This window comes from Micrasema longulum, unplaced genomic scaffold (assembly GCF_059751315.1).
Source record: "Micrasema longulum isolate JH-2025_06_02 unplaced genomic scaffold, ASM5975131v1 h1tg000154l, whole genome shotgun sequence".
Taxonomy (NCBI): domain Eukaryota; kingdom Metazoa; phylum Arthropoda; class Insecta; order Trichoptera; family Brachycentridae; genus Micrasema; species Micrasema longulum.
This window is the reverse complement of record NW_028277359.1, coordinates 215754-242573: the sequence shown is the minus strand read 5'-3', so window position 1 is coordinate 242573 and position 26820 is coordinate 215754. Positions and strand designations below refer to the sequence as shown.

At 31.6% G+C, this 26820-nt stretch overlaps 1 protein-coding gene across 5 annotated transcripts in view; it reads right to left on the bottom strand.

The window, feature by feature from the left end:
* LOC148284103 (protein lozenge-like) overlaps positions 1-26820 on the bottom strand; it is an 83623-nt gene that overhangs the window by 6057 nt on the left and 50746 nt on the right. For all 5 annotated transcript variants that reach the window (XM_088242670.1, XM_088242672.1, XM_088242669.1 and 2 more), the window contains exon 6: positions 729-860. In XM_088242670.1, the coding sequence (XP_088098796.1) occupies positions 729-860 (132 nt within the window). The remainder of the gene's footprint in view (positions 1-728; positions 861-26820) is intronic.

Here is a 26820-nt window from a genome sequence, read left to right as displayed (position 1 = left end):
TTGACTGTGGAATCATCTCCCATCCACCAATAAAGATGTTACTACATTATCTCTGTTTAAATCACGTCTGAAGAAACATCTCCTTTCTCTTCCTTAATCTCTCCTCCTTTCCTTTTCCCTCTTTCCTCTTTTTTCCTTTTTCCCATGGAGTAATAGTTTTGATTTAAGGTAATTTATAAACAAATACGTTTATTTCTATGTTTATATATCTTTAGCTTTTTAATCTTTTTATTCTATTGAATAGGTTCTGTAACTTGAATTATAAAAATAAAACTTTTATTTTATTGGTTGGTTGGAAGAAATTCCCATTTGGCAATAAGCCCGCCAATGTACAAATAACATTACGTACAAAAAGTAAAATAAATAAATAAATGACATAATTTTTATAATAAATTCACTAGTAGCTATTCATGTTTAGTTTATTTTTGCTCTACTTATACATAATAAATGCCTGCCTTAAAACAAGTTGTACCTAGTTAGGCAGAGTACACTTAATTTAAAAATCTATTAGCAAAAACACGTAGTAGATCTATAAATTACTGATACACCATATTTATCATTATAATATTAATAATCCAGTTAAAAGCAAACATAGAGGTAAAAGGTAGTTAAACTACTAAATACGTAATAAGCTATTGCACGCTCTTGTGGTGGTTGCCAATAATTCAAGATTAATTTAGTATTTTTAAAAAGAGGTTATATGGCAATTTGGAGGTTTTGACGTTTACCTGTCGGCAGATGCAGGGACGAGGGGTGTTCCCCGGAGTCACAGTACGGCTGGAGGGGAGAGAAGGACCCGTACTGAGTTCCCGGCGCTGTGCTGTAGCCGCACCACTCTGCCGCCCCCATTATGTTCGTATCTGCAAATAATCACGAAACCATATTATTGTCTTCCCGAAGATGAATGATGATACATAATAATCGAATAGAGTCCCGAACAGAATTAATTAGCTAAGTAATTATATACTTCAGGATGTTTTATGTAACAAGTTCATAAGTTCTAACATCAGATGATTGCATCAGAAAATTTTAGACTCTCTTAAATTAACTAAATTGCAAAAACGAAGAACATCGACCGATCTTACGACTTTATATAAAATAATAATACCAATGTTTGATACCCCTGATCTACTGAAATTGATTTCATTATATTTACCACCTAGGTTAAACAGAACATCTACAATATTTTATTGTCAAAATTCTCGATCGGTAGCTCACTATAACTCACCTATTTTTAGATTACAGAATACCGGGAATGAATATGCATCATATTTTGATATATTTAGTTTATCTCTGCCTAACTTAAAAAATAAAGTGACCAACATATTTTTTATCAAAAAGAGCAAATCAACTTCAGGAGATTGGGTTGGAATAGTTATAATTTGATTGATTAATGTATTATGTTATTGTATAATTTCTTTAAAATATATATGTATTTCAAGACAGGCGCCGTGGCGTAGTTGGTTAGACGGCCAACTGTGAAACTGGCGTCGCGGGTTCGATTCCCGCCAGTTGCAAGAAAAAAATCCAAGAAAGATTTTTTCCTCAATTGGTCTGGGTGTTGTGTATTTTTCATTACCTCCTTCCATATCCCCTCTATCCCACCTGCTGACAAGCCTCAAAATAGAGGCTTAGCGGGTTATTCCTTTAAAAAAAAAAAAAGTAATTTATAATGTGTACAGTACGAGTATATTAATATTTCATACTCGATTATTTTATATTTTTATTTTTAAGCACTCTTTATACCACATATATGTAAATGGCGGAAATTCCGTTTATAAACAAATAAATTTTTGGTAAAAAAGAGCGAAGGACTGATAAGGTAAAAAAATATTATATAAAAAAATGTAAATAAATTATAATCAACACAGTTTTTTTAACGTCTCAGTCAAGATCCCAATAATAGACCGATATCTTAATAAAGGAAAAACTGTGAAAAACTCAATGGAAATATCATCGCATTATGAATATATTTAGCCGTCTTTTCGCTGTCCATTCGCTCTACATGCCCAAACCATCGCAATACTCCTTTCTTGATTTTGTCGATAGTGCTAGCATCAACCTCGTTAGGTTATGTACGAGTATAATTCACGGATCTCGACATTTGTGCACCTATCATACATCGTTTTACAACACATTTGCCTGAGAGATCGTATTTCAACAGCATTCAGTAGCTTAATCACAAATAACTATCAACGTGCTTAAAAACATGCTAAGCATTTGAGCGATCACAATGAATAACAATGAATATTCTTAAGTTATCGCAGTCATAAGTCAACGCGCGTGTAATCTCTAAGTCAACGCTCGTGTCGGTTTGTTTTTTGTTTTCCTCGTATATAAATACAGTTTATTGGTAAAAATCGGCATTTACTATAAAAAATAATACAATATATTGCATTTGCAAAATAGTAAGGAGTATCTAATACAAAAAAGTCCAAATTAAATTACAATTACTATGGCTACTGCTTTTCTTGACATTTGGCTTACCAACCACTGGCTAAATGCAATAAATAGCATGATAAAAAATAAATAAAAATTGCAGTTTTAGAATATTTTCCATATTTACACCGGTGAAATTCAAAGATCTGATTGCGCAGCAGGATCATTATACGTCGCGAAACGTAAATATTTTGACATTTAATATTAGGTGTTCACAGATGTTGCATTGCAATCGCGAATACGATAAACAACCATGGTGAGAAATTGTAATCGCGTCGCTTATTAGCACGTCGATAGTTATTTGTGATTGAGCTACAGCTTAATTTCATAATTGTTTTTCCAAATTCATACTTCGCTCCCATATATCAGCTTCGAAGATTCGGTTTCGACAAGTTTCGGCCAATAAAACGGGTTTTGGTCGCGGTTTCGATTTCGGCCTAAAACCGGTCAAAACATCGGCTCAGCCGAAACCAACAGTCGGGATGTGTCGGATTTTCATTAACCCAACTATTTAATTCCTTTTTTGTATGTATACACTGTTATTTATTTGTTGCAAATATATATAATGCAAAATAAAATAAATAATACAATAATAAATACGTTTTTAATATGTTTATACAAGCAGACTTTTGAAAAGTTTTATTTTTTACGGAAACATCTCTAATACATATCATTATTATTGGTTTAGGTCGAGAAAAATCGGAAAATTTACTCAAAAACATTCTTACATAATAAATGGTACCAATGAATATTGTATTACTTTATAGTTAATTAACTAGTAGGTAGTAATATTATTGTTTATTTTGCATAAAAATGTCTGCCTTAAAACAAGTTGTACCAAGTTAGGCAGACCATACATGATCCAGAGAAATCTATTACCTAGCTGTGTATGTAGTAGATAAAGTAATTTTTCATCACGCCATTTCCCCGTAGGGGTAGGCAGAGAGAATGGACCACCACACACGTCTTTCCTGGCATACATTCCTAGCTTCTTCCACATTCATACATCTTGTCATACATCCCCTTCGGTTTTGTCTGCTTTTGACATGACCAGACTTAAGATTTTGGTTTATCTGATCATTCCACGTCTTCCTTGGTCGTCCTAGTCTCACGTTACCGTTCTTTTTCGCCATATATACTTGTTTTACCATTCTTTCGTCGTCCATTCGTTCTACGTGACCAAACCATCTCAGAGACCCTTTTTTAATCTTATCAATTATATTTGACTCAGATTTACACTCTCTCGGTATTGCTATTGTCTAACATAAAAAAACTAGATCTTTCATATTTTTATTTTTGTAATTCCTTTATAGTCAATGAATTAAAGTTCCCATAGCGTACATTGAAGAACTGTTACATATAGGTTGTATGTATAACATAACAACGAACCAAAAAGCGCTAAAAAAACTAATTTACTCATGTAATTAATGGCTTTTATTTATTTGTGTATTTTATTTAAAACGCCTAATTTTGGACGTCTTGAAATTACTTTTAGCTGATTTAAATAAGTTCCGGTTTCGGCCGAAACTAGGAAAGAAGCCACGGTTTCGGCTTCGGCTGAAAACCTTGTTTCGGTCGGTCACTAGTCACACTGACCACTGATCGCCGAACAGCGGGCAGCGGCGCGCGGCGCGGCGGTCAGCCGCAGCCGCAGCCGCAGCCGCCAGCAGCTCCTTGTAGCGGGTAGCGGGTAACGGGTCGCCAGTTTGCGGTAATGCAAGCGGTGAGATAATAAGGGTCTACCTGAACAAGGAACACGGATCAAGGAAGACTGGAGTCCGCGTGCGCCCTGTGATTACCTAAACTGGAAAACCTTTGATGCAAGGAACCGTCACGTATAGATCGTGCTCAAAGAGAATTACATGATTTATATTCAAAAAAAATTCGTAAAGTTCATGTGTTTCCGGTTGAAACTTGAGTTTAAATCTGACCAGTATATTCATATATGTAAAAAACATCACCTACTGCCTCTGCAAAAACGTCGCGAAATAGCGGACATAATTTATTTACTTAAAATTGCCTCTGGTTCAATTGACTGTCCTGAACTACTTTGCAAACTTTCTATCAATGTTCCTTCCAAAGTTTTAAGAAATAACCCTCTTCTTCACATACCTCTTGTTTCATCTAATTATAGGCAAAATTCATATTTATGGCGAACTTTTAATAATTTTAATGTAATTAATAAATCATTTAACATAGATTTATTTGAAAATAATCTTAATAACGTGCGGCGTTTGCTTTCGAAATAACTCGTAGTATTTTTTTCTTTTCTTTTAAATTTACATTTAATTACTATTCATTTTATGTTCGAGAATCTTTTTTAACTTACTGTGATGCTACTTGTGAAAACCTGTAATTGGCTTATTTGTTATTTGTTTTGTTATATAAATATGTGATAATTATAGCTGTTGGTTATCCAAATAAATAAAATAAAATAAAATAAATAAATAATACGGTAATGTTCATTATGCAATATTAAAGTATCAACTGGACGGACCGTTCTTAATTGTTTAGTCAAATAAACTGGTGTGTATACTTTAAGTCAGAATTTAAAAAATCGCCTAGGCCACTGATATAGATATATACATATGATGTATGTCTAGGCTTGTAAAAATTAGTCTAGGCCATTGATATATACATATGATGTATGTCTAGGCTTGTAAAAATTAGTCTAGGCCATTGATATATATGTATAGTATGTCTAGGCATGTAAAAATTAGTCTAGGCCATTGATATATATGTATAGTATGTCTAAGCATGTAAAAATTAGTCTAGGCCATTGATATATATGTATAGTATGTCTAGGCATGTAAAAATTAGTCTAGGCCATTGATATATATGTATAGTATGTCTAAGCATGTAAAAATTAGTCTAGGCCATTGATATATATGTATAGTATGTCTAGGCATGTAAAAAATAGTCTAGGCCATTGATAAATGTGCATAGTATGTCTAGGCATGTACAAATTAGTCAAAGCCATTGATAAATATGCTTAGAATATCTAGGCATGTAAAGTTTTACCGATGATGACGATGTTGGGAATTTTTAAACGCCTTCAGCAAATTTTTACGAACATAATCAAAATCATAATCATTCAAAATTACCGCTAAATTATTTTCTGATTAAAATACCCTTGGTATCTAGGTAGGTACTTAAAGAAACAAAGGTTTGTCGGTATATGGATGCATATTCCGTAATTATTATTTATTACTAATATACACGGCACGCAGTGCTAAACAAAAAAATATTTTTATATTGGCATAATAAAAAAAAATTGATCTAGTAAACAAAACTTACAAAACCTTTTGTATAAGGTTCTACCTAACATATGAAATGAATATAAAAAAAACTAAAAAACCATCACGCTGGCGCCGTTTCCCATGAGAGTAGGCAGAAAGGACAGAACGCCAATGTTACATAAAAGTATTCCGGACTCAGAGATCAGAAATGCAAGGTTTGAATGATCCTCTACCACAACTTAATTACCATTTTCTAACACAGTTATGTAGGACTTAATGAAAATACTTCTTTATTAAAAAAAAATCCATTCGTATTTCTTTTGTTCCATACGGAATTTGTTAGTTCTTAAAAATACTTAAAAAAAAAAAAAGATATTTTGTTTCTATATTATTATTCGCTTTTTACAGAATCATCCGAATCAAATATACATACGTACATTTATGCAATGTAATATGCTTTCTTAAAATCATGAAATTCAGCAGTAGAATCATGACTTTCTTCGAAATATTATAATTACAGAATATATAAATATCTATTAATATAAAATATAAGTATTATTTCAGATAATTAATTTATTATACATAAAACACCAAATGATGTCCCACAAGAAAAATGTTTCTAGAAATAACACATAAAAAAACTAATGCTCTAAGATAACAATTTGATTGTGTGAAAATGGAGAAACGCATTAGCTAATTTAATCTAAGCTGATTGATTTCCAAAATTTGCTGGAAATTTTCATTTAATTTTACAGCAGGGATGGAGAACATTTTAGAGAAGGGAATATGGAAGTCTAGGCATTTACAGGGCTTATAACCGGTCTTTACACAATGTGTAACATTCACCACTTAGCCTATGTTTGAACATCCATATTTCATCAATTCTTCCATCTGTTGATTTTAGTGAAGTAAAAAGCTGAAACCTTTATTGTTTTTATTTTAATGTTATTATTATTTTTATTTATTTTTTTAACCAACACAGTCATAGTAATAAACAATACATGCAAAATAACAACAAATAACAAGACCAATTACGGGTTTTATATAAAATTAAAAATATAAAAAAACAAAACGTACAGTTCGCTAGGTGTGAAAGGAAGTGGGGTGAAACAGAAAAGGAAGAGAAGAAGGAAGAAGAAAAATTAAGTAAATATACAACAATGCAAAAAAAAATAAATATTAAAGTCCGTTAATAAATAAATCAATAAATAAATAAATATAAATGTACACATACAACATACATACATACACACACATACATATATATATATATATACTAAACATATGCACGCAGGAACATATATGCATACACAAATACACATACGCGTACATACATATAATTTATAATAAAATAATGCTGTGAAGAGATTCATTTGATCGAATTATTTCACATACAAGGCAACGCCTGAAAAAAATTTCCCAATTTTTAAACATCTTAGACTTTTTTGTAAACATCTTAGTTGGTTTTATCGCAATATTTTGACTTTGTCCAAATGTTTTCTTCTCTAAAATATTCTCCATCCCTGTTGTAATTTGATAATCTTAATGACTCTTTAAGGAGTGAAATCCAGTCTTTTGTCTACAAAAATTTGGACAAACTCAAAATATTGATTGATTTCTCTTTAGTATCTAATTACATAACATAGCAAGGGCTGTGAAACTAAAAGTATTAAGGAGAACAGGGATTGTGTAGTTCTACTGTATGTACTCGTATTATGCACGTGGTGTAGGTAGCGTTGTGTAGAAAGATCTCACATGTTCACACATTATTATGTTGGACCCCACAGGATGATGAAAGAGAATCCGTACAAATTAAATCAACTATCTCTTAGGAGTAACCCCACACTTATAGGCCTTCAGAATACTCTTAAAAACGTTTTATTTGATTCTTGTATTCAAGTTTCGTTTCGAATACATTTCACAACAATAGTAATTTACATTTCAATTCAAAATTATTTATTCCGTAAATATTGCGGAGTGCTGGAAAAAAAATTTATCCCTTAGGAACACAGCACCAGGAAAAAAAAATTCGGAAAAAAGGCACAATCCGATTTTTTTATAACATAAAAGGCCTTACTTATAAATCGGGTATAAAGTTAAGCTTGAGAATAGTGGTAGAATAATGATGGTATAGCAAAAATTATTACTTATAAACCTCGCATAGAGTTAAACTCGGTTTAAATCTGGGATAGCGACCATAGAAACATATACCTGCACATTATGTGGTATAACGCTGGAATAAGCACGCGATCTGTCAAAAGTCATATTTTTTCGGTAATCAAAATGGATAGTTTATAAGTTTTTTTTTTCAATTTAAACAATTTCGAAGTCCTGCGACCTTCTCAATGCGATTCAAGTGATTTTAAATGATTTGTTTAAATAATATCTGGAATGTTATATGTTTGTATGTGTTTGAATTAATTGTGATAAAAAAAGAAATACGAATAAACTATAGAATTCGTTTTTAGCTTCTCCTCTTCTTCCTGATTTTGATTTCTTTTCTAACGGTTTTCTCCATGTTCTCAATTACACTGACGGTAGTCTCGATTTGACTTTGACGTTTGTTTGTGTTGTTATAAAAGTTACTGCGCACGCGCACATATCAGTGTTGACTGTTGATAAAAATAAATCACGAAATAACCCGTGAAATGTTATTCTAGGTAATAAATATTTTTAAAAGTAAGCTTTTTTGTATATTGGTTATAAATAGTTGAACCGGGTATAGTTATTTTTTAATATAAACCTGGCATAAGGAAATCTTATAAGTAAGGCCCAAAATGGTGCAATTAAAAAAAAAAAACGGGATTTATACCTTTCGGACGAACGAAGAAAAATATCCTAATTTAATTGAAAAACACATTCAGTCTATTTAAATAATTAATAACCTCTGCTTTATGAGTGCTTAACAATAAGTTTTTACATAAATCATTCAAGTGTTCCTAATAATATAAACAAAATTTGTATAGTGGGATTTGTATGTTAGAGTAATTAATTATTTATTAGTCTCGACAAACAGACATAGGATACGTCTCGAAGCCAGTAGACAAGAAAAAGTCGGTAAGTGTTTTCATACAAGTATTTACGTCTCGAAGCTAGTGGACAAGAAAAAGTCGGTAAGTGTTTTCATACAAGTATTTAACAGTTATTAAAATGTTTGACCTAAAGTTAATGTTTTAAATATAAACAATTATATTAGTTTTAGTTTTAGACTAACTTTTTATATTATTGACGGTGATTGTGAGGAAATACGTATATATTGTGCGCTTAAATGTTTAATAACCCTACGTTTATGTCTTAGTGCATGTCGATGAATCTTGTAAATATACATTTTTTTGTTTGTATAAGTACGCACATTTGAATGGTTTATATGAAAACGTATTGTTTCGCACATATTACAATACAAGGTTTATTAAAAACTTGAAGGGACTGTACATAAAATACACTAAATAATATTTATCGAATACGAGTTGTTTGTCTATATTTCATACAAAACAAAATATCATTCCTTACGATGTGATGATGATGCCTTATGTCGCACGGGAGAAACGCAATCGCGATTCTGGTTATAATAAAAACTCTAATTAGTATGCACACAATGTAGTTAGATTCAATATTCGTTTCATACGTGCTGTGAACACAGAATCCGGCGAAAAGAACTCTGTTAACCTTTCCGAGCCTAAACGTGAAAAACATCGGCAAGCGGCTGGATGGGTACCAGGAATACCCCAGCCAAAATGCTATAAATACAACAAACATTGTCATGATAGTGTTTATACAATCGTTTCATGATATTTCAAGCTTTCTGCGAAACTCATAAATTTAATCACAAAATATATTACATCACGTTGCTCTTACTGTGGCACGTTGAACGTCACTCATCTAAATTCTCGCTACGCGTTATCGAGGCGGTACAGCGGAGAGTGGGAGGTGGAATGCATGTAAAATGTAAAGCACGAAATCCAGATTTTTGTAGTTATGGTTGGAAAAAATCCACCAAATAGCCAAAAGCACACGTGCAAACTGACCATTTTATAAAGATTTTTAAACTGTTGAGCGATTAAATGGAATTTTTGCTGTTTGCACGGGGGAAGCAAAAACAAATGTGAATTATTATTAAAAGAATTTCGCAGAAAGGTATTTTAATAATTTTGATGCATTCTTAACATTATGGGGTAGGATTCATCAAAAAATGAAACCGATATGATGATTAACAAAAAGTTATTGGAAAATATGCTACTTGGGGGACTTTAGATACCCCCTTTAGGCCCGGAAGGATATTTCGCAGTAAAGTTGTTCGGGTTTACCCAATGAACGCGTCAATGCCTTCACCTATGTAAGATGTGATAAAAATATTACCCAAGTACACGTTATCAGATTAATCTTAGAATTTGAGTGTCAATAATAAAATCAAAAGTGAAATGAATCTGGAAATATTTAGGGCACACAAAATTATTTCTGTACGAAAATGCATACATGTATAATTCAAAATTATTATGTAGTAGGTAATAGGTCTTCTCTACCATAAAATATTCCAATGAAAAGATTTATTTATAATTTGTTGACATCGGTGTTTTGAATTTTTATCGGTACTGTTTGTTTTTACGATAACATTATATATACGCATATATATTCCATAGAAAACGTAAAAGAAACTGATTGTACTAGCAATTTAGCTGAAGTAACCAAGCATATATCTTTTCATGACTCACTTTTTTGGATATTTTTTTTAAGGCGTGACTTGTTGAACTTTCATGACTGTCACTGCACTAGTTAATACTAGAAGCAAAGAAGAGTATATTGTATCTCTGTCTTAATCTAGCTTTACTGAAGGGTTCTTTGATTTTAAGGTTAGGCCTATCTGACTGGTTTGATTTTAAGGAGGAAGTTCGGTGTCTTTTTTTAATTTTTTTTTTGTTAATAGAATTTTAAACTTATTTTTATAGATCGTATTATCAGCGCTAGTTTTGTATTTCTGAAATAACTCCACGTGTGACGTCAGAGGTTGTTCTCTGACAGTTCTTTCGATTGGTTCGTTTACGGTGACCAAACCGGATATCTTTCAAAGCTCTCATATCATTGGATGGTTCATATGAACCAGGGACGTCATTCAAAATAGTGCGTTTTTATTAAAATATATTTTTATATATTTTTTGTACATTTTCAAGAAATTTTGCCGTATAATTTAATGCTCTAATTTTTACCGCGAGCAGGAAAACATTTTTTTGTATCCAATTTCCCGTAGGGCTGAAGTTCCTCATTAGTTGAAGTCGCATGTGCATACATTTCAAAGTCTGCATATAATACACTCTTATATCTATGATATTAGTTTCTTGAAACAATTGATTGGAGGTGTATGTAGTGGAGGAATAGTAGTAAGTTTTTTATGGATCATTGTAAGTATTATTTTTTTAGATATTTTAATGATAGCATGTATTGGACGAAGGCTCTACCCCATCCAATTATTACACATGAGAAAAATGAATGTGCAAGTGTATGAGATGAAATTAAATTAAATATCAATTTAAAATAGTGTGTTTGCAATGCGATATTTCATAGTCCCAGTACTGGCACCTAAAGCGTAAGATTAATCATCTTATCTTTATGTAGCAAAACATGATCAAGATTGATTGGTGTACCAATGCAGCGCCCTATGCACCATTAGGTGCGGAGAATTAAATTCTTATGATGATAAAATGTTGTTGGTGTAAAAAATTCAACAAGAAGTTATGAAAAGTAGAATAAGCAAAAATATAAAACCTCAATAATGAGACGGCGAAAGGGGTTTACGAAACTCTAAATGAAATCAAAGGACTCTTGGACGTTCTGGTTAGTAATAGAGTGAAATCCATGGTATGTTTTTCTTTCTATACTAGTTACGCCAATAAATATACAGTGTATAACATTGATTACTTACTAAGTTCTTTTTAATTAGGAACAAACAAAAAATAAGCCTTAAATCTTTTTAAGATGAGTGAATAATTGTTATATATTTAAACATATTATAACAGAGATGAATAACATTTTAGAGAAGGTAATTTAGAAGTCTAGGCATCTACAGGGCTTATTGTCATTGGCTGGTTTAAGTAGCCACTTTACACACCGTGTAACATTCACCATTCTGCCCATATTTGAACATCTATATTCCTTCAATTGTTTCATCTGTTGATGTTTGTGAGGTTAAAGAGCTGAAACTTTTATTTATGCGGGTGAGATTCATCTAATTGTATTATTTAACCTACATACTAGTTAACGCCTTAAAAATTCAATCTTCATCTCGATTGTAATATGTTGATGTTAACAGCTTTTTTTATATTATTTTTTTTAATTATTTTTTTTTTGTTTTTTTTTTTACAATATACATAAGAGGTAAAACAGAGTATTAAAAATAAAGGATAATTATAACATAGAAATGAATTACATATTAATAGTAAAAATAGTAAACAAAAAATCCCACTAAGGCATGCCCTGTTCGTGGGTATACAAGAAAATTTTAATGAATTTTGGCACCTATAATAAATAGACAGTTATAGTATTTTTGTGTAACATAAGAAAGAGAAAATAAAATATTCTGTAGATTACATGATATTTATTTTTATTTTTATGGTAATTAAAAAAGCTCCCCAGGGAGTTGAATCCAGTCCTTGTCTACAAAAATTTGGACAAACTGAAAATATTGTTGTTATGTATTTCATTATGAGAAAGGTTAAATCTCTTTATATAAACCAATATAAATGCACACAAGTACTAAACGATGAAAATATTATACATGTGTACATATTGAAACACTTTGTGTACCTCTTTGTGTACATCGTCTTTGATGTGTGCTGACTGCAGAAATTGCTGACTTTATTCACGCAGTAATGTCATAACATAGATTATTTTAAGGTTAAAATAAAACGAAGTGATTTTCATTTTGTGGATAGAAACAATATTTGTGCGTTAGAACGCACAAATATTGTTGTCTTAAAATATATTTAGTAGTGAAAGGAAAAAATGTGAAGATGGCAGTTATTGTGCCAATGGTTTTTTGCGATATAATAATATCATCAGAAGAAAGCTCCACAAGAAAACACCTTTAAAAAAATATTCACCAGCGCGTGACGAAGCAGGCGAGCGTGACGCGTTATGGAGATGCCTTATTCTGGAACCTGCCTTCGAATACCTAATCCAATTACTCACAAATCCTTTGTTATATAATATTTGACTTCCTTGTACAGGTGTATTCACGATTATCGATGATCAGAATAAGTAAGAGTATACTGATACATCTGCTCATGGAGAGGGCATTAAAAATCGTCAAGTAAACATAGTGGAACCTCGGAGATTCTATAGTGTAAAACAAATATTCAATTGTATCACCATTTCATCAATGTTTTATGTTTTGATTAAAAGTAGATCCCAAAAGTTTATTTTAAAATAAAAATAGACATTTACTGAAAAACACGAGACATTAATTAATTTAACGTGGCTCAAACAATTCGACATATTATTTATGAAAAACTATCAAATAAAGCCCAGGTAAACATGGTATTTGCGAGAAAGGGGAAAAATGACCATTTTATGCCTCTCGGGTACTTGTTTTAAATCTTATAATATCAACTAGTATTGTTTTATCTGATCGTTCACAAAGCACTGTTTTAACTTTTTACACAGAATCTATGCATGCAATAAACCATATGTCGACAATGATCAGAACAAAGGCTTTAAACCGTAATTCTGAAAAAAGCGTTTTCATTATTTCATGTGTAATAATATGGATTTATATGCATTCTGGCAAAAGGATGCAAGGCAATAGTCGTTTGCAGACAAACATTTTTGGTAGAATGCTTATAAGACCTATGCAAAGAGGAAGTTCAGTGGTTTGTTTATATTTTTTTTATTTGTTAAAAGACTATTAAATTTAAAGCCAAAAAAATTAAAAAGAATAATTTACTATAGTATTATCTGAGATATGATTTTTAAAGCTTTGTATTTTTGAAATTACTCCGCGTATGGCGTCTCAAGTTCTCTTCCGCTTCTTCTCGGTTAATTCTGCAGATTGGTCCATTGACTTTCCGTTAACTGGAAATCTTTCACAATTCTATTATCATCGGTTGTTTCAGTGACGTCGTTCAAAGAAAATAGTTTTTATTTAAATATTGTTTAACATTTTTTAATAAATTTTCAAGAAACTTTGCAGTACAATATTATTAAAATGCTCTAATTTTTACCGCGCTTAAGATAACATTTTTCATGTCTAATTTATCGTGGGGCTAAACTTACTTATTAGGACAAAACAAATTAAAAATAATGAAACCACTTTTTCTAGAATTGTGGTTTGAAGCCTCCGGTATGTATATTTTATACATAAACTAGCGGACCCGACAGACGTTGTCCTGCCCGAATGTTGGCTTGCCTGCTATTACCTTGGAAAAAGACTATTCATTGATAAGAAGGTACCTAGGTACTTGTTTGTGATTAAATTTCAAAACTAAAAATTTTTTATAATTAAATATTGAATTTAAGTAAGTACCTAGGTACTTGTTTATAGTTGAATTCCAAAACATAAAATATTTTTTTTAAAAAACGGCATTCTTTTTGCAATCGTCAAACTCCGGTCGTCGCACCAACAAACGGGGTGTATGTAGGAATATGATTTTTTTAAATGTATTGAATTGAATTTAATTTTGGCCGTTAATGAATAAATAATTGGTGGGTAGGGTGATTCAGATACGCTGGATTTGTATTACTAATACAGTGCCCTATGTACCACTGGGTGCGGATGGGAAAATTATGATGATGAATGAAAGGACGACGCTATTTTTAATTTTAAATCAAACATACTATAACCTCGCATATATTACAATAATTATTATCGTTTCTATAAGTTAAATAAAAAACATTTTCACGGGATAAATTTTTCAGTTTCTTCTGAGATTGTCGTTTTCGTGCCATTTAGGAAATTTCGACACATGATATATCGATGAAAGTAATAATTTTTGGATAATAATTACTAGATGTAAAATATGATTTCATCTGATGGGAAGAGTGATCCAGGCAATTACAGGCCCGTCATATTCAGCTTGACTCCCCGTGGAGAAGTATGCCCTACCCAAGACAGGTACATAATCCATGTACTACAAATTGAGACAACACGGCTGTCAATATACCTACACAATATTATATAATTATGACGCCAAAAGGTCCTCCATAAAATTATCGTATGCGTACATTTTTCATTTTCTGTTACTTTTTTGTAGGGTGATTCAGTAAATTTAGTAAATTAATCATCTTTCTTGTATTCAAATTTATTACCAGAAACCAAGTATTTGAAAGTTCATAACCGAAAAATATACCTAAAATAATCTTCTTAGGCACCATGGAAATTGAAATATAATTTTCCCAAAATCCCAACAAGGTTGATGCGAGTATAGAGGTGTTTTTTTTAACATCATGAAATGAACAATAATATTATGAAACGGTCAATTGCCACTAGGCGCGGCTGAGGAGAGGAAGTAGGCTAGCGTCCACGCGTGAGTTAATTATTTTGTACGATGCGGAAACACACGACTTTCGTGGATAGATGTATCAAGAATACCTCAAGCGACTCGACGTCCATCCGGCTTTAATGTTTATCTCAAACTAAATTTTGAAAGACTAAGCATGCGTTAGACAGCAATAAACTCGGTTAACTTTATACAAATACATATGAAAATTTGTCGGCCTCGTGGTGTAATGATCAGCGCGTTTGCCAACCGTACAAGAGGTCTCGGGTTCGATTCCAGACATGGTTGATTTGAAATAGGGAGTTTTTACACCAGAATATTTCATAGTCCTTGGACTGGTACCCAAAGCGTAAGACTGATCATCTTACCTTGATGCAACAAAAATGATCAAGATACGCTGCAATTGGTGTACAAATGCAGTGCCCTATGCACCATTAGGTTTGGAAAGGGAATGATGATGATGATAACCTTGTTTGACTATTTCGTGCCCTTAAATGAATTGTGAAGAAACAATGTATAGGCAATACCTCACTCGAAATTTTTCTCTTCTCTAGTCACTACAACAATTTGATTCCCATTTATGGCAAGTGAAAAATTGTTTCAAATTTGAAATATTTGGGTAAATCATAAGAACTTAAATACATTTTATTACAAAAAAAAATCGTACGAATAAAAAAAGCATTCAAAGAGAGCAACTTATTTATATACCCATGTGAAAATAAACTAAATACATCCAAAAAAATATTCGAAATATTTAATTTTTCCCAACAGCTTACATCCCTAATATTTTCTTGAAAAACACGCGGTTCTCTTGCTAAAATTATGTCAGTTAGAAGAGTTAAATTAGTATCAAAAATATAGAGATGTAATTATAAACGTCTAATACGGATAAAGTAATATAGTCTTTGTCTGCCAGAGAAACATGATTTATAATATGTATTCGTTTTCGCGTACAATATGAAAACTTCAAAAGTAGGTTTTCTCATAACAAGAAGCTTAAGGAGTATTTTAGCATGCGCTTATTAATTTCCCTACAACGCCAACGCCGGCGTCGGCACCAATAAGTTAATAAACCAAGTGTCAAAGCATTATGTTCCCCGTTTCGTAACAAAAAGACATGTACATGCTTACTATACGTATTTATATACAAGTTGTCAATTCACATTATAATTTATTTTGAATCATGAGAGTTATTTCAATTTGGTTATATTTTTAAATTACGCTCAATTAAAAAACCAACAAAAAAATATTGATACATTAAATATGGAACTGAGCTAAATCTTCAGCTGGGGTTCAAAGTCCATCGATCGATGACACACACGCGCGCAATAAGTTCATCCGAAATAAGAGCAACGACCGATGAAGGGAGTCATAATTTTATATTGAATACAACATGTTCTGCAAGACCAACAGTATTGCACAGAAAACGTCTGTCTAGATAAGAGCGACGTTCTGCAGTGCATGCGCACCATGGAGACATAAAGAACAAATGAATGTGGCTTCTAAAGAGACAGGGCGTGGTAACGTCCAGTCAGCTAGCAGTCAACGAGTCTCGGCAGTCAGCCCGTACAGTCGACCTTCGCAAGTCATGGGAAGAACCACAACCTCGTCTCCTCTGTCCACTAGCTGGGGTAGGATCACTAACACAACACCTGAATCCTATATCGGTGACCCCGACGGCTCTACCGGGGTACCCGGAGAGCTCCACGCCCAGCAACCAGCTTAATCCTACAAATTTAAGGATTTTTTTACTAGGTAAAACGATAATTTTTGTATTTTTAAAAATTTATTATGATGTTGCTTTTTCTTAATGCATTAAAAACAAATAAATCATTTAACTATGCCATTTTTGGAGAGAAAAAAAATAATGGAAATTTTAGGCTCACCGGAACAAGGAATGGGTAACTCTCGTTCATTTAGTTTATTTTAAATTAATAAATATCTGTATCTAGTCGAATTATTAATGGAACTCAATGACAAAATTGCTTTGTGAAATATGTGTGTAGATTAACCTACTCAAGAAAATCTCTATAAAACATATAATTTAGCACAGTTGCGGTATAGGACACCTGCTTTTGACATTGTTGAGAAGTTCAAATAGCTCCACTTAGCGCATTCAGGTTAATTCATCTTCACAAGGTAACATTCGCGAGAAAAGTTTTAAACAGGCTACACCAAACTTTTGTTGTTTAATTAACACCCTAAAATCATAAGGGGTACGTTATGTCGAAATACCTTCTTTTGATTAAGTACATATTTGCTATAGTAAGTATACGTATTTAAAAACCCTTTATTTAGTCCAAACATCCAATCTAATCAGTATTTAAATGTAAAAATATCTTGACTTTGATTACGAGTAGACTGGAAGACATATTATGTATACATGTATATTTAATACTCATTTTAGTACTTACATATGTAAAATTGTATCGGTAAAGTTGAATAAAAGAAACTCAAAATTGATTCTTGCAAACACATTTTTTTTCCATCGAAATTTTGTGCGAGCTATTCCTATTCATCGATTTAAGAATATTTATTTACGAGTATATACTCAAAAATACTTATAATATTTTAATTATAAATGTAAGTCCAATAAAACATTTTAATGGTCCATTTAAATAGCTTTTTTACCTCCGCTTTGTAGAGTAAGATTTATACGATAAATCGAAGTAACCTGAGAACCTTCAGGATAATTCAGCATAAAAACTACTCAAGTAGCGCACCTGGACATGAGGTTATATGTTCTTAGTTGCTACTTAGCGTACATATTTATAGGTAACCTGGTCGATCCCAGGTGCCTGTTGAGTGTCTTATAATTCTGCTGTACATGCAGTGGTTAACTTAATAGGACCACTTTATGTTCAATTATTTTATCATAATCGATCAGAAGAACTGCAAATATTAACACGTTTTATTATCTACACATGTACGTTTAAAAAATAGGTCGAAAACGTTATATATTAAATTATTTATAGTAAAACATGTACGAATAATATTACGGAACAAACATTTCATAAGTACTCACTGGGATTGGAATATCCGCCGAAGAATTTATTCATGGGGTTTTAATTATACATGATACCTAAACATTAGAAACAAACATTACAAGCAGCTATTATTTCGCCATTGTTAAATAACATAACGAGTAAGTTCGGCCCTACGGGAAATTGGAAATAAAAAGGTTTTCTTACCGCGGTAAAAATTAGAGCATTCAATTGTACTGCAAAGATTCTTGAAAATGCATGAAAAAAATTATCAAAAATATTTTAGTAATAACGAATCACTTTGAACGACGTCACTATTTCGTATGAATCAAATTTGAAATTTACGGTACGTCAACGGACCAATTGGCAGAACCGACCGAGAAAAAGCGGAGGGGAACTTGAGACGCCACACGGGGAGTGATTTCAGAAATACAAAACTTTAAAAAAATCATAGCGCCGATAATACGGTGGATATATAAAAGGTTTTTTGGATTAATTTAAGTCTATTAACAAATAGAAAAAGAAAACCACTGAACTTCTTCATTTATTGAACACGTAAGCAGATACCTCTGAAAAAACAAACGTAGTAAAAAATAAATAAAAGTAGATATGGAAACAAAAAACTTGATTACGTATACAATATACTACATGGGCGTACAGGGTACAGTAAACGTATGTGAGACCTATAAATATATTTTATATTTTTAGCATTATATTCGTACATGTAATTCTATGAAGAGAGTGATTTTGTTAAAAACATCAATATAATTAACATTATTTATAATTAAAATGTTTAGATTTATTATTTTGTTTATTGACCAACGAGGGCTCTCGCTTATGTAGGCATCTTTAATACTGGAGATGCTTACTTAGGCGAAAGTGCTCGTTGAACGAACTAATTATTGTGCCGGTTGGCAGGTTAAATTTATTTAGCGATTTACATAAAGCAAAGACGAAGTTATATCATTTAACATGGAAAATCACAAAGGCAGTGCTTCAAATATTGATTTTACAAAAAAACTAAACCGAGAAATCATTTTTATCAAAATTATAAACTAGTTTTATGAATAAACATCTATAAAACATATCAATATTCTATAAATAAAATGCTTAAGATTTTTGAAAACATAAGACATGATTATTTTTGCCATACCTAACGGCTCTAACGCCTAACTTTAAAAACAAACAAACAAACCATCAAACCGTTTACCGAAAGGGTAGGCAGAGAGGATAGATCGCCACATCACTCTATATTTGCGTGCATATCTCGCTTCCCCTACATTCATACTTATTTTAATGCACGCACGCCGATTATTCCGACGTTTAACATGTGTATCTTCAAGTATTTGTTGGATTTAGTCATGCCATGTCTTCTCGGTCTTCCTCTATTTCTGCATCCATCAACATTTGCATCGTAAATATTTTTAGCCGTTTTTTCGCTGTCCATTCGCTCTGCATGTCCGAACCAACGCAGAGCTCCTTTCTTAATTTTGCCGATAGTGCTTATCCCAGCCTTACATAATGTAGGGATCTCAACATTTGTGCATCTTTCGTACACGGTTTTATTACACTGAGAGATCGCATTTCAACAGCATTCAGCCTACTTTCATCCCCGTTTTTCCAAGTCCATACTTCGCTCCCGTACATCTCCATTGTGAATTGCTAATTTTGCCTGTTGCAACAAACATTTATTCCTTTTTAATATATGAAAATATCCTTAAAAGGTCTACTGGCAATGGAAATTCTCGAATCAATTGAATACATAAGTCAGTACATTTTTCTATAGCGTGTGATTGTTCTGATCAATCTGAAGATATATAATACACGCATTACCCGTGGAATACTGTTGGCTATTGGATCTGGAGCAGCATAAAATAATGGGTCGAGTCAGACTGCAGCCATTACAAGCAAACTGTATGACGGCGATGCGATGGTAAGGCCGATACAGTTGAGCGATGTAATATCAACACTGTCTGATCGTATTATCTTCAGCGCAATCTAGAATTACACGCCCAGGGGAGGTGCAACTACGGCAGAGGAAGCGTCTTTTTTTTCTATTGATTGATTTGGTGTTTATTTTGTAGCACTCCATATTTAAACTCGATTATCCTTTTCTCGTTTTAAAAGGTTGTATATGATATTTTTCTGATATTCTCGTATTGTGTTCATGTAAACTACAGTTTTTTTCAAGTTTTTATTCTTCGTCTACAATTACATCTGTGGCTAATTTGAAAATAAATATTAAGGATTTTAGTTGAAAGAGTTAGTAATATTAAATCGTTGACTTTGTTTAAAGAGTTCTTTAGTTGCTGATAGATAAGCGAGGTCATATACTAACTTTAATATTTTATTTTCCTGTCTTTGTAGTCAGTTTATGTCATTTTGATTTCCTGTTCCCTATAGTAGTTGCATACAACATAGGCTTCATACATTTTTTTTTTCCTTTTTTGGAACAAAGTTTTTTTATTAACCATAATATCTACAATACGATAAATCCTTATCATCATCAATGTCTTCCCCGCACCTAATGGTGCATAGGGCTCTAGCGTATCACATCGTATCTTGATTAATTTTTTACACGAAGGCAAGATGATCAGTTCTACGCTTCAGCTGCCAGTACAGGGACTGTGAAATATTTTAGAGTAGAAAATATTTCATGTGAACCATGTCAAGAATTGAACCTGAAGCCTATTTTATGATAGGAAAAAGCGATAACCATTGCACCACGAGGCCGACAACATGATAAATACAAAGCAATAATGATTTTTATATGATAAAACAATTAGTTTTGTTTATTCATTTCAAATTAATTAACATTTGTTTATACATTTAATAACTTTTGGCTTTTTAGGTTGTGCCCGTGTTAAAGCTGCAATAATTGACAAGGAAAAAAAATGTATTACTCGTATGATACGATAACAATATTAGGAATATCGATCTAAAAAAGAAATAACATTCAATGCCTAAAATATATATGTATATTTAAATTACACATATTTAGTTAGCGGTAATAGGTAATAATTAAGATATGGCCAACATAGTATTGGTAAAATGATAACTGCGGTGCGTATGGCACCGCATTGGTGCTCCAATTGAAGCGTTTATTGATCAATGTTACATATAAGGTACGATGATCAGTTTTACGCTTCAGGTACCAGACCAGGAACAATGAAATATTGCAGTGTAGAACCACCTTCGAAAACAATGTTTCATGTCCACCCGGCCAGGAATCGAGCCCAGGACCTCAAGCGTGATAGGCGAACGCGACAACTTAGTGGCGGACTTATCTCCACTTGATTTCCATTTTCAGTATTTTTACCTAGGACTGGTCATTGAGTCGAAAGCACTTGTCCAGGGTTCTGGTTCCATTTCACACACATAACTCTATTATTCATCCGTCTGGACCTAGAAACAAATCTTAGTACAAGCGGATAAGCTTCATTCTTACATGAGAGCAAAGAAATATTGTAGTGACAAAAACACATTTTAAACAATTATTCCACGTTGATCTTACCAGGAATTGAACCTGGAGCCTGTGTGAAGGTAAGCGGATGCTTCTGCCACTGTAATACGAGACGGATGTATCTCTACTCAGTTTTCCGTTTTAGGATTTTTATAATTGAGTTGGTCCAGGATTCTAATTCTATTTTACAAACAGATAAATGAAAAATAGTAAACAACCACACTAAGAAAAATTGGACGTGGTCTTTCTCAATGAATTAGACAGCACAGAGCCCATCCAAACTTTTATCCTATTCCTTTATTCCTCTCCTTCCCAAAATCACTTCCTCCTCTCCTCAAAGTGTCTATTCTGTGGTTATGTACAGCGAAATATTTTAAGCATTATAAAATGACTATGTAGACAATCTGTTTAATCTTAATGGAAATGTTTTCATCGATATTCATGTTTAATTTAAAAAAAGGAACGAATATTTAAAAACAATTCATTTATAAATTACAACAAATAATTTTAATAACAAATAAGAAAGATATATTAGAAATCAGTCATTTTAAATTTGGTACCGATCGCGAGAAGAATTTATCATTAAATTGTACGTACATTTAAAAAAAATTACCAAATGATGTTATTACAAGATCTGATTTTATATACTCACTGAGCACGACAATACCAGCAGATATTTGATACTAATTATGCTATTTATATATCGATATACTTTTGTTTCTATATACCTTTCAATAATACATTTATGTCCGTACTTATCTAGTTACACGTATTAAATGTCTCTGTAGGAAATGTATAAATTTATTTAATGAAATTACTTGAAATATTCTCCCAGCGAGGATTTTTTATGTTTTATATTATTTCAAAAGTAAAGGTTAATAGAAATTGAATTTAAAATGTTTTATTTGGAACACCGGCGGCCTCTATAGTGTAATGGTCAAGACGCTTGACTCACGCACGGAAGGTTCCGGGTTCGATTCCCGGTGAGAACACAAAAATTAAAATGTGATTTTTCTCAAGCCTGGGTATTCTGTGATGTAATTCACCACTGTAATTGGGCCTCCTGGCCTGTTGTGGTGCAAAAATAAAACAAATAAAACACGATACACATTTAATATTTTATACGCACTAAGCGAAAATAATATCAGTACCTTAGAGGATAAAAAACCGGAGTTCACTTTATGCCGTTTTGATGTTTAAAATGCAGAAACTATCGCAATAACCTATTTTATACGTGAATAAAAAAACACCGAAGTCCACTTTCGTCATAAAATTGCTTTATTAAGTTGAAATAAAAATCTGAAGTCCACTTTGTTTTAATGTAAAAAACATCGGTAGTTTTAGATATGCATTTTTAATATATACTGTGTACTTACTATTATTATTTTACATTTGATGTTCTTTAAAAATTGAAATTATCACATTTAGCTCAAAAATTATGATGTTTTGAAAATCGCACAATTACAAAATCTCGTTTCTTTAACATTTCGTCCAATGCATATGTTCATAATTTATAAAACAGGGGATAAATTTTGTTTTGCACCTACATAACCGTGATTCTGTTTTAATCGAAACCGAATGAAGTTAAAAAAATCTATGTAAATTAAAATTTATAATGCAAAGTTTAGGTTTTGTAATATTTCACATGTTTATGAACAAATGTAGTAATTATAATTGGTGTAGCTTTTGAATGTTGAGAAAACTAGAGTTAATATAATATGCAGCGATTTAGGGTTTTTGAAGTTTGAAACTATTTTCCCGAAAGGAGACTTATCGCGGTTATATTAACCATAAACAGCAACTTACGAAAGCGGAACAGTGCCGTTATCACGAGAAGTATTTATCTGAAAAATATAATAGATTGTTTAGGTGCTATTTTGAAAGGGCACAATCAACGTTAGATTATCTTATCGAAGAATTTCACAGAAAAATAACAAATTGCCTTTAAAACTACTGATAAAGTTAATTTATTTTTCTATTTTTTGTATATTTTGTTGAATCTTATCGAATATCCGCTGCATGTTTGTTCACACATCCTCTTTCCTTAGAAACCGCTACTGGCGAACTGGGGCGGAGCGGGTGGGCGGCGGAGGCGCGGCGCCGCCGAGAGGGCGCCCTCCACTATCTGGTCTATCGGACGGTCGCAGTCGGTTCATTGCCATTCAATGTAACGCCCCGAAACGCACCCGACATATTCGTGACGCCCGACCATCACAGGAAGATGCGCGTAATGAGAATGAGAAGGATGGTGGTCTCACTTTTAAAAAAAATATTTCTCCAGTTAGCTTATATTATAACCAGTGTATAAACTAATATTTACATTTACTTTAATATCATTTTTATTTATAGTACATTATCTTACAGTAAACGTAAAATTTATTTTTAAATTCATTCATTCATTTAATCTTTTCATTCTTCATCCCTTTTTATATTTTTAAACCTTTATACACAATGCAATTTTGGGACTGTGTTTTTTTTTTATTTCAGCCTTATTTTATCCTTATTTTTAATAATATACTTACGGAATTTTTCATTTAACACATATTACTAATGAAGTATTTGGGCATTCGATTGTTAAAAAATTTCAATTATAAAACAAGCATATTATTATAATAGTCTCTTTTATTTATATCCAATTGAGGTCTTCTGGCATTTTTTTCTATTTAATATTATCTACCTTTCTTTAGCGTTGTTTTCATGCCTCTATTTTGAATTACTTCCAATTTCTTCAAATTTCCGTCATTGGTATAAAATTATACTGTAGAGCAGTAATCTATATGGGAAATAATTCTAGTTTTTAATATGAGTTCAACAGTATTTCTATCTAATTTATTTCTCAATCTACTGAGAAAGAATCTTTTTTTGCTCAAAAAAACACATGCTGAAAGTTTGCACTTAAAGTTCATTTCGAGTATAATATTGTACAAATATACTCGTACTTAATTTTATCCACATTCTCAATAGTTTCGCCATCTATACATATATTCATCACTAGGCTTGGTTTTTTTTATTCTTGTTTCCATGTATTTAGTTTTTCCAACATTAAGTTTTAGTTTGTTAATTTTAAGCCATTTTTACATGTTGTTCATGTCCTTATTTAATTTGTTAATAGTTTCTGCATAATCTTTACCTGGTTTATTTTTTTTATTTATTATCTGGTTTATTTTTTTATTCATTGAAAAAAAAGTTGACAAAATAAGTATAAAATTACCAATTGGTTTGTAGATACATAATTAATAATAACGTTTCTAACTCTCTAATAGAGTGAAAACTCGTGTTAAGAGAAGGAGTTCGTTTTGCATTTATTTTTATGTATACATATATATATATATATATATATACTATAAATATGTATTATATTTTATTTACATTTCATAATATCTAAAAGAGATTCCTTAAAATAAGATATAATATTCTAAAAGATACACAATTTTCCATTCTATGGAGTTCAGGATAGGGTGAGTCTCTTGTGTTTAAAAAAATTTAGATTTTAATATTTGCCATTGATTTTTAGATTTCTAGTAGACCATAGAAGTATTTTCCCAACATATGAATAATGGTTGCATCTGTGTAAAATTAAATTATTTGAAAATCTAGAGTTTCTAGAATTTTGTAAATTGGTGGTATTTTTTTCATTGAATGTTTGTAAAATAGATGCTTTTTTAAAGATGTCATCAATTGAAGGGATATCTCGTTCTTAAAAATTAAATTTTAAGGGTAAGTTTTAGACTTTTAAAATATAATTTTAGCCAAGATTTTTCGGGCAATCAAAAGTGGACGTAAATTTGTCTAGTAAGCCCCAGCCTACGATTCTATACTGCAGAATGGACTGTATGATTGCGAGGTTAACAGTTTTTTTTTATATTTTTTGGAAAGATAATGTTTCTGAATCTAACAAATATGTAAATAAGTTTTCTAACTCTTTTTACTATTTCATTAATTTGTAATTTCCATTTCATATTTATATCTAAGATAATACCAAGGTACTTTATATTATTAGACTTTTTTATTGCCGCACATGTTAAGGGGCACATATATTGTTTATGTATATGATAAACAAAATTGGTCTTAGAACTGATTTTTGACTCCTAAATTATTTTCTATTGGTTCAGATTTTTCATTTTCTATCTTAGTTAGCTGTTTTTTTTCCTTGAAGATATTTAGATAAATTGAGAGCATCAATTAATATATATAATAAACCACCCCGATGTCAAATTTCAATCTTAAACAAAATATTATTCTTGTTATTATTTATCCAAATAATTGAACTTTAGATGCATTTTTAACTATAAGTTGGAAATAAGTGCTCTTAAAAATGAGAAACAATTTTTGATAGAGCGGGTTCGATAATCAATTATACGAAGTTGACAATATTAATACCTTGGACTTGCTCGATAAATAATCCATAATGATAGTAACTATTTAGTGTGATAGAAAAGGGACTCATATGTTAATTTAATAATTATTTAAGACTTCTTTGGCCAATTTGCCGGGATCGTAATATATTATGCGCACATATCGTATTTATATCTTTTAAAATATTTAGTAAATGAATACCGTAAACTGCGATTGGTTTTCTCACTAAAAGTATAATATTATAACTTAATTTTTAATTTCTCAACGCAATTCCGGCCCATGGGCTGGATATTGCGGTAAGTACAATCTACAACGTGAGGTGTTTTTCGAGAAAAGTTGCGGTTTTTGTGGAAATAACACAAATTAAATGATGGTCTGAGTTTACGGTCGACGCAAATCACTGACCATGTTAAGAAAATAACAAAATGTTTTGACGATTAATGGCCGATAACGATTGAGTATTTTTTATAAATTTTATAATATGCATAACATGTTACAGAAAATAAACAGTTTTTTTTTCTCATGTAAATGATAAAAATATAGTCCAGTGTATTAAATATTACGGCAAAATGTAGTAAATAATATGAGTTTCATGTTTATAAGTAAATTATATTTCATTGTTCAGAATTAATAAATAACTTTTAGCATACATTAGAAATTATTTAATGGGTAAACATTTGTTTCCGAATTTTTTTATTCAAGTAAAAAAAATATGTGGCTAAAACTTTCACTATCGTCGAGTCGTAAACCGTGACTGGTTAAAGTATAATACTTTGATGAGATAATTTCTGCTTTTTGAGATTAGACTTCAAAATCCAGTATAAATCCGATTGGATTTGGATCTAATGAAATAC